The 9,760-nt window shown below is 42.3% G+C and overlaps 2 protein-coding genes across 8 annotated transcripts in view; one reads left to right on the top strand and one right to left on the bottom strand.

Moving 5' to 3' along the window:
• The first annotated feature begins 4,179 nt into the window (after positions 1-4,179).
• On the top strand, positions 4,180-6,542 carry LOC123985681. 6 transcript variants are annotated; one of them, XM_046073492.1, is made up of 2 exons: positions 4,180-5,023; positions 6,412-6,542. In XM_046073492.1, the coding sequence occupies exons 1-2, from the start codon at positions 4,310-4,312 to the stop codon at positions 6,442-6,444; spliced, it is 747 nt and encodes a 248-aa protein (XP_045929448.1). In that variant the 5' UTR covers positions 4,180-4,309; the 3' UTR covers positions 6,445-6,542. The 6 variants fall into 6 exon arrangements, with proteins under 6 accessions (XP_045929448.1, XP_045929437.1, XP_045929403.1 ...); XM_046073481.1 differs by having other exon boundaries at positions 6,393-6,542; XM_046073447.1 differs by having other exon boundaries at positions 4,180-5,308.
• The window catches only part of smcr8a (Smith-Magenis syndrome chromosome region, candidate 8a), an 8,095-nt gene continuing 4,810 nt past the window's right edge, over positions 6,476-9,760 (bottom strand). Inside the window, exon 3 of one of the 2 annotated variants that reach the window (XM_046073200.1) lies at positions 6,476-9,122. In XM_046073200.1, the coding sequence (XP_045929156.1) occupies positions 8,663-9,122 (460 nt within the window). In that variant the 3' untranslated portion in view covers positions 6,476-8,662. The remainder of the gene's footprint in view (positions 9,123-9,760) is intronic. The other variant, XM_046073210.1, reaches the window with a different exon arrangement.

The following is a 9,760-nucleotide window of genomic DNA, read 5'->3' as shown; positions in this document are numbered from 1 at the left end:
ATAGTCATTCATTTGCAACCAGGATTCAGTTAAAAACATAAAATCTAGATTTGCAGACAAGATAAAATCATTTAAGATAAAAGTCTTACTTGACAGAGATCTCTCATTGAAGAGAGCCATTTTAAATGAGTTTGTTCTGGGTGCTGGAGTTGGTGCAGTTGTCCTAATCCTTAAGAGATTACTATTATTTCTGTGTGGGATGTGCACATTTCAGTTTACTGGTCTATGCGTGATGATGACAGGAATAGAAGTCTGTGGAACAGCGCTGGGAGCAGACGGCTTTACATGCCAGCAGGTGGAGACAGTTGTTTGTGGCAGTGAGGCAGAGATCTGTTCAGTGAGCGGTGGTGTGTCCAGGTGTGCTGCATGAATGATTAGTCATTCACGTAAGTCATGTGTGGACCGCACCACATGCTGTATGTGCGCAGCTAACATTTCTGAGCCCCGTTTGTTTGGGTGAAGTCCGTCTGTCTTAAAAAGAGGCATTCTTTGCCAGAAAATATTACAATTATCCACATAACACACACTGCAGGCGGACTGGAGCCAGTCGTGGAGGCCAAGGAGTCTACTGAAGCGGCCAGCACCGCGACCAACTGTGAGAATGGGACCAGAGATAAAAACGGACTTTCCACACTGCTTTAAAAAATTAAAAAGACGGTTAGAATCTGATTTTGTCAGCTCAGACTGCTGAAGAGCTGTGTCATTTGTTCCCACATGGACTATCACTCTTGTGATGGAGGACTGGAGCGACGGCATTAGGTCCTGGAGTTTTTTTAAAATGTCCGGGGAAGCAGTGAGTGGTAGCGTTAAAGAAACGGATGTTTCTGGTTATGGAGTCACCAATTATTAGTGTGGTTGGGGAGAAAAGAGGACGAGGAGATGCCGGTTGTGTGGTTCCAGAGCAGGGCTGAGCAGAATCTGCTTCAACACTGCGTGCGGACTGAGGATGGAGTGTGTGAGCTACCGAGTGTTGTGTTGGAGTAGCAGTAACAGACCTGAGAGAAGGGCTACCCAACGGTGCAGGGTAGAGACGGCCTCCCGAGCGTCTGAGCACAGCCTCCTTCAGGATCCTACGTCGGGAAGCGGAGGTTTTTGACCGGGATGACGGCCGCCGATCAGGCCCTGCGGCAGACCGGCGGCCCAGTGCAGGAGATGTAGCCGGTGGAGGAGATGCAACAGTGTCGGCAGGCACTGTGCGCCGAAAGAGATCCGTATCAGGGAGACTCGAAGCTGCAGGTGCATTCGCTGGATGGACCGGAGTGTCGTTAGACAGGGCTGTATAGCGGTTGGAGAGGCTGATGTGTGGAGGAGAGGCAGCCCCATCCGAGCCTCTCTTGCAGCCACGGACCACCACTTCAGCACAGGTTGACTGATGCTTCGGAGTCAAGCAGGAGGAAAGCCTCGGAAGGCTAGAGGGCTCCCAAAACACGGTGTCCTGGATGTTAGCGGTTGCGCTAAGAGAAACAATCTGTTTGGCTTAGCCAGTAAGCAGGGAATCTTTCTCTTTGAGTTCCTCTGAAAGACGTCGGATGTCTTCCATAAGGTCAGCAATCTTCTTGTTCGCTTTCTTAAGGAGTGTGCAGTCCTCATGGGGTAGAGTTATCTCGGCTAGCATAGTCACCGGAGCTTTGTTGCGATCAGTAGCGTTGATCGCGTTTTTACGGTCATCTAGCTTAAAATCCATGTCGGATGACTAAAATCCTTAACCCACGTAAAACTTAAGTTAAAAACTTAAGTTAAATAAAAAGGATATAAAAAATGTAACGAAAAAGAGTGGATTAAAACTGGATAAGAGTCCGGTTTAAGACGGAGCTTCCGACAGGTGGCTACAGACGCCAACGCATGCGCAGAGTGCAGATTACGTCAGCAATTACGTAATGTCTTGTCTCATCCAACCAGCTGTGAATAGAGCAGACCACAGAGTTTGTATATCTGTAATTATTGTCGTTGTAACTAATGTTATCATTATTTACAGCATATGATTATTTCAGAGGTTAGATTACCTAAAAACAACAATGCTCATATTAATTTTTTTAAGAATGACGCTGCATATCTTGTAAATTAATCCAATCACATTGATTCACAAGTTACATACATTTTAATAGAATATAAATAGAAGAAGTTATTGAAATGTAAGTTTTTTAATTGTATCAGTTTGTTTTAACATATATTCAATATTTAATTTCAGTAAATGTCCACAGTAGCAGCGGGTATCCGAGGTGTTTACGTTACCAGGGTAACACACGGTGACGGGGTGCAGGGTGTTCTGAATGGAAGAATTTTGTCGAGGGAAGTTCCCTTAACTGACATTCCCTGAGCAGGGAGTAGTACTGTTTATATACACTGTGGATCGGAACGCAGCCGTTGAGAAGGGTCCGAAGGGTCCAGCTGCAGCCCACAGACAAACGTGACAAACGTGACAGAAGTTGACGGAAGTTGAACTTCCATATATGGTTCGTCCCACAAGCCACCACAAAAAAGAGCCGATAAATAAGTGTCAACGTACCAATCAGTGTACATTATGCATTAATATTTACTTTATACTATAATTATATAATATTATTATAGTATATTAATACTGTAAATATTTATTTATAATAGCGTAATGATAATAATAAAGCAATGTTTCAATTCATACTGTTGTTGTTGTATATTTTATTTGTTCCAAAGTGATTTTAAGTTTCACAAACCAAGAATATTCTGTAACGTTACATCACGAGCTAGAATAGCGTTACTAACATAAACACTATTGTTCAGCTGTTGCTGGACACGTCTGCTGTGTTGGCTGCAGTGGTCTGTGTGACTGGAACTGGGGGAGCTAACCGGAGCTAGCTGGTTAACTATTCTTGACAGCCCCCCGAAGTACTCTTACCCTAACCATCACAGGGTGTGTGCCCAAAGTTATTGATTGTATGCATGTCAACCGGTTAACGTTAACCCTACAGTGGCTAACCTCCGTTGTGTTGCTGTTCAGCCTCCGCTAACTGTATATTGACACCCACCGGCACCATGGTCGGCACTTCACATCAACTCCAAAAACGTTTGAACACATTTTCGATTTGCCGTCAGTTTTCGTCAGACTGCCGATATTCGTCATCTACACAGTTGATTTCTCGCCTCAAAACTTCTCAGAAGTGTATTTAAGTTCTGTTGTTGGCCTCTCAAGAATAAAACGGTTAACATTAGGAACTATACTGTACGTGAGCCGAGATTAACCCTTACACGTCATCACGTTTTGTGATCAAGAACACTCCCGGGATTCTTAACCATTCTTGCCAAAAATGCAAACTTGTGTATTGGGACAGTACTTGGGCCACAAAAGATGATGTTTCACAAGAACACAAGAACACAAGTACAGACAGGAACACAGATTGAGAAAGGCCCCTCAACTTCCCCTGCTCCTCGACGAGCCTCAGACACACATATTTCATTTAATGGTGTAGTCAGCTGCAGCTCCATCATATAGGCATAGCTGAGTTTTGATTGATAAGATAATAGCATAATAATGGTCATGTAAACAGTAAAAGTAGGCATACCGTTGATTTCTACACTTCATGATATAGCCTACCGTTTTTTTTTCAACAGGACTCTGATAAGTAGGCTAGCCTAATAATTGCCTATCTCATTGATGATGAGTTGCACCACTATGTTATTTAGCACTTAGCGCCTAAAGCCATTATTTTTTTTAATGGTTTAAGATATTGTAATTGACAGTTTAGCTTTCAAATACATTTATTTGATTATGTCTAGTATGTGCTATTATATGTTATTTAATTTATTCAATTCGTCTTATCTCTTCGTCTGCCTTTTTTTCTTCCATCCTGGGCATCATTATCGTATCTTAATTAGTCTAATTTAGGCCTACTCCAAAATAATATGATGTAGGCTACCACGCATCAAGTTCAAGCCAAATAGACTATAATATTTGGATTTGAATTTATTGGGTCTTCTTTCTTTCCTTTAAATAATGCACAAATTAAAAAAATGATATGATTAGCCTATTAACCTGGCCCTTCTGAATGCACAGACATAATGCAGTTGTTTGTTGTGATTTGTGATGTTTTTTCGTCTACATATTTCAAGCTCTTTATTTACTTGATTCTCAGAACTGAGTAAACTGATTGTAGTCATGTTCTAGAACAGAACACTAAGCAGCTGCAGAAGGAACGCCCTTTTCAAACGGAAACATCAAACAATCGTCATTTCCATACCTGAAGCATTTGAGCATGTTTTGGAGAGTGAAATCGCAAAGAATATATGCAATAACAGACAGTTTTTGAAACAAAACTAACTCTTTAGGAATTAGAAAATGGAATTCGAGGTGAATACCACAGCTTCTCAAGATTTTGAATCCCTCCATAAAAGCACAGCCCTCAGCTTGGAGAACAAACACACAAACAATCAGGCTTTGCAGAAAAGGTTGAAGGATTTGATGGGCTGGGACACTAAGGACACCAGCAGTGTCCCGGAAACAAGAAATAATTATGAGATAGATTACCAGGACCAAGCCACCAATCCTGAAGATTGTAAATCCAAGGGAATCCAGATAAAGTTGCGTGCGTGGCAAGATATGGAGAACGCCAATAAACTCCTCCTACAAGAGAAGGAGGCCTGGGAGGCAGAGAGGAAGAAATTGGATTGGGAGATTATCATCCTCACAAAAGAAAAGTATGAAGCTGAGGAGAAGCAGAAACAGGCCCTGCGAGACAGAGAAGATCTACAGAAAGAGAAGGACACGATCACCAAGGAGGCCAAGATGAACTGTAGGACTTGGGAGGAGGAGATCGCGATCCTGACAAAACAGAAGTGTCAGGTGGAGGACAAGGAAAAAGAGGCCATAAAAATCAACAAGGCTCTTCAAAGAGAAGTTCAGGAGTATCAGACACTGCTCCAAAAGGAAAAACAGTTCAGTGAGGCAAGAGTCAGGGCTCACACAAGGGAGGATGCACTGAGAGCTGCACTGGAGGAGGCGGAAGAAGTTCACAGCTTCGATGAGCTGCTTATAGAGAAGCTTCAAGAGGAGGTAAATGTTCTTCGTGAAAGGATTAGGGTGTTTGGAAAGTGGCAGCAGAGTGAGGACGGCTTAAGTTTTAGGGAGGTGCAGGACATGGGGAGTGAACCCGATAGGCTTTCGTTGCGGCGAAAGTTTGTCAGGCTCTTCATCCCGGGATGGAGGAGGCGTTACAGGAGCAGTGATACAGTGGAGTATGTGGAGCCAGGGGAGCAACCCAGAGAGGAGACGCAGAGGAGGCCGACGTTATGGGAGAGGTTTCTCAAGGTCTGCAACCGAACAACAACAATGTAAAATGTAAGGTACAGGTTAGTCCCACAAGAATGAGGAATGATTGTAAACAGTGGGAGTAAATATATTGATGGGGTTTGTCCTGCAGACACCATCCAGCCCAGAAAGGGGGGCTTCCCTCTTGTGTGATCTTTCCAGAGGTTTCTTCCAGTTTCCTTGTGAACAGACTCTGGGAGTTGTTCCTTGTCACTGCACTAGCATCTCCTACTAGCTGTACCTAGACAGTGGGGTCTTCAGCATACATTTTCAAGGTGTTTTATCCTTCCTCCTGTTGAAGATCCTCCTCAATTAATCCCCAATTTATATGATGACAACAATAAAATAATGCAGCATAGACGCATCATAGTTACACCAACATGGATCTAAACAGTCTCATTAAATTAGTTTGTGAATCTGAACTAATTTATTTGCCAAAGCTTCAGACAAAATATGAGCAAAGGAAAGAAATTGCAGTGATAAGTGGTGACATAAATGTGTACCTTTCTTTCCTCTGCAGTCTTTTCTTGCCATGTTGACTTATTTAAATGTATTCAATGATAAACAAGTGAGCTAACTTACAGGCCTTTATATAAAGAGAAACTATCAAACTACAAATTGACTCCTCAACCATCACTCCAACCAGGCAAAATAAGGAAAATCAGGCCCTACCTCACTCAGTATGCCACCCAGCTTCTGGTACACTCTCCTAACCTCTAACATGCACTTCCTGTGCTTTTCTTCTCCTATCCCCTTAAAATTATCTTGTAATGATTGTACTTTTTTGTTAACTCTTACTTCTTTCCCTAGGTTTATTCTGTTCCCATAGTGCCCTCTACAGGTGAAACACCATCATAATTTTGCAGGACTACCTGGAGTTGCACCTTTCCTCTAAATGTTCTTGCAACTGCACATATCTGACCTGCAATAATGTGAACAATTTCAAACAAGAATTTGGCATCCAAATATGTAATGTACTATTAAAAAAAGATGTGACTATATTTATTACAGTTTAAACTAATAGCTTCAATCAATGAATCTACTTTCCTGGTGCAATAGTAATAAGCAATAATACAACATGCTGGATAATTTGATGTTTAATGATGATCTGTAGTTTGGTCTGTTTCTTTCAGTGTCTGACAGCAAGCTTCAGCATAATCAACTAACTCCTGTGTTACCAAGGCATCCACGCAAAAATGGTTTCAAATAATTTAATGGAATAAATGAATACTTTTAACATTACATAAAAGCATCAGGACATTCACAACGTGCTTCATTATAATCACTGGCAACAAAGCCGTCTTACAGGGCTGAAGTGAGTCCGACGCACACCCCGTGATGAGATACAAAAGGTAGACATGATATGGCAACATAAGGACACTGAGTGAAGACATGTTAAGCACACTGTGGTATGGCTTATTCAGATTACATTCACCTTTTTGCATTAGAGAAACAATACCTTAAAAAAGGGTTGTTACATCTGAGCAGAAAAATTTGTTTTAGTAAAAAAATAAAAGAAACAAATGTGGCAACAAAACAAAAGAATCGTTAAGCCCAAATTGCACTAAACTAAAATAATACGTTAGGTGGAATAAAAAATGTGAGGTTGCTGTTAATAGTTAAATGCATACACCTTCAAACCAAAATTTGTCTTGTTCATAGCAGGAAGGAAGGCATCCATGATCCCACATTGTTTGACCTATCACATTAAAACTTTGACCATGCAGTCACAAGTACAGTTACCATCCTAGATACAGAATTAAAACTCCATCACTGACGCCACAGAATTAGGAACAGTAAAATCTAAAATACTATCAAAGACGCTTCTTCGGTGTCATCTCACTGGCCGATGTGACAGAACTTAAAACAAAGATTTTCTGCTTGTGAAATTCTCTGGGTGTGCTCAGCATAGTGACCACAATCTAAACTTTGTCCTAAAACAATAAATACAGAACAGTTGAGTTTTGTTCATGGCACAGGAACGTTGAGAAGAAAATAAATAATAAGTAACTGTCCTAAATCAAGTGTCAAGCTTAGAGCTTTTGATGGCACAGGAAATCCATTTTTTCCCCAAAATAAAATCTCCACAAACACAGCGTCACTGTCTCAGCAACATCTCCTCACACTGTTTGGCATCTTGTCCAAGTCAGCTCATCCAAATGTAACAAAACAGAAATATTATCGATACAGTGATTCACCCTAGCACAAGACAGTCTCATGCTAACACCACAACACTCTCACACAACTGTAAGACAACAGTGAAATTCAATACATTTAAGGTTAAGTAGCTTTAAAATGTTCCTGACTGTGTGAGTAACATCCATTAAAATGTTCGCCAGCAGTTAATATTGACAGGTTTTGGCTGCGGGAGAGAGCGGGGGGAGGGGGGTGGTGGTGATGTTCATTTCTCTGGACATGCAAAAATCACTTGAAGCCGACTGGAACGAATTCACAAAGCAATTACACTTCCTCATGCATCACAACCTGAAAGCAGCCTGTGGGAATGTTTACTCCACGCTCCTAAAAGATCAAATCTGCTCATTTACAATCCAACAACATGTGTCTATCTTGGATTCATCCTCTACCGCGGGAATGTGTTTTCAAATTCACTTACAAAAGAGAGAAGTTGAAGTGTGGGCGAGTGCAGAACAGAAATATAAAAAGGACAGGCTTCAGGAAGCTTTTTTGGCCCTTGGAAGTTGTGTGGTAGTTTCCAGAGAGAGAGGCATGTCACAAAACCAGCTGTAACAAGCCTGCTAATATGGTTTCATGGACAGATTCAGAGAGGCGTCTGTTCCCCACAGGCAGAAAATGTCAACATATGTGAGTTTGTTCAAGTAATCCTGAAAAACATGTTTACATTGAGCTGAGATGATATCATAGCTGCTCAGTGATTGGTGGGTGTTCACAAGAGCTGTGATTTAACCAGTTAGAAAGCTGGTTGAGGTCAGACCAGCACTTACGACACAGACAGCAATGGTGGAATAGAGTTTTTTAAGATGAAAATATATATATATGTGTGTGTGTGTGTGTGTGTGTGTGAGATGGGGAAGGGGGGTGGGGGTGAGGGGGCTGACCTTCGTCTGCTCTGTTATGTGTGTTTGTGAGTGTCAACATGCTATGGACCAAACACACACACAAGTAAACCACTCACTGACACTCATGACTCACTCTGTCTCCTTATTTCTGCACACAAAGGAAAGAGCGAGAGCAGAGAGAACGACAGCAAGGCAGAGAGAGATTTCACAGATGAAACAATAACCAGTTGAGAGGTTGTCCTGAAACTAAAGCAACCATAGACCTTATTAAGATCCCCTTTGGTTCATTAATAACCAAAGGGTCAAAGATGATGTCTGCTAAAATGTGTGTCCTCCCAGTATAACATTAGATTTTGTATAAAACGCTGGTGGTGTAGTTAAAACTGAAACAAGTTGCTGCTGCACTGCTCCCGATGGAGGGCTGTAGGTACTGCTGAGTAATGCGCTGGCTGAGGTAGAGCAGTATCAGGCTGTCCTCCTCACCCAGCCCCAGCTGCTCCTGCAGGAAGCAGCGGCGTCGGCCCTTTACAACCTCTGGCCCCTCCGTGGAGCTGACCGGCAGGTGGAGGTGGTGGGTGAAGGTAAGCAGGAAGGCCTTGGCTGCCAGGCGGCAGAGTGTGCTCTGTAACTGAAGGAAGTAGGTGGAGCCACGGCGGATGTAGGTGCGGTGGTCAGCTATGTTGGCAAGGAGCTGGCCACGATACGGCGGACAGCGCAAGGTCTTCTGGTCGGCGTCCAGGATGGAGATGTAGCGACTGTAGCGGGACAGCGAGTAAAGCATGCTGGAACCCACAGGGGACACTACTCTGTGGGGGACAGACAGACAGACACTGAAATATATATTTAGGATAATCATGCTCTCCACCATTTGGTTTACACATTTCAAGTCACCCTTAAACACAGTCTGTGTCCAATTCTGCTTTAATGTTACAATTTGTTTGCCAAATTTAAATTTTGGTCCAGAATAGTGCCACTGGAGGGCAGTACCAAAATATGTGAGAGTTACCAAAATCTGCTCATTAGAGACTGTTGGAGATAGCTACAATTCTGTACAGAAATTTAAACTGAAATGCTTTGCTCCAACCTTTCTTGTGATGAACAAAATCTGCACTTTGATATGTCACAGTGGAGTCACAATTCAGTGAATTCTGAATTCAGTGCTTCAGAATTCTTCTCACATTTAATTTCTCAGTTAATATTTACATTTAACTAAGAAGGAGTAGAATATGTGCAACTGTGGAGTCAAATGGTGAAGGTTGGCTTCCCTTCAGCATTAACAATACAACGTTTACAGTATCGGGAAACCAACAAGGTGTAACAGAAAGTGCTTCTGGGCAGCCACAGCTCTGATCTGTTCAACAGAATCAGAATAAATTACTTGTTGTACAATACTGAAATCAACATGTCCCAATCCTGCCGGACCTCCTTCTCCTGAAAGCCAACT

Source organism: Micropterus dolomieu, linkage group LG02 (genome assembly GCF_021292245.1).
Source record: "Micropterus dolomieu isolate WLL.071019.BEF.003 ecotype Adirondacks linkage group LG02, ASM2129224v1, whole genome shotgun sequence".
NCBI classification, from domain to species: Eukaryota; Metazoa; Chordata; class Actinopteri; order Centrarchiformes; family Centrarchidae; genus Micropterus; species Micropterus dolomieu.
This window is presented reverse-complemented; position numbering and strand designations above follow the sequence as displayed.

Excerpts from the sequence above, each read along its gene's own strand:
- LOC123985681 (XM_046073447.1), top strand. The coding sequence starts at position 4,310 with ATGGAATTCGAGGTGAATACCACAGCTTCTCAAGATTTTGAATCCCTC.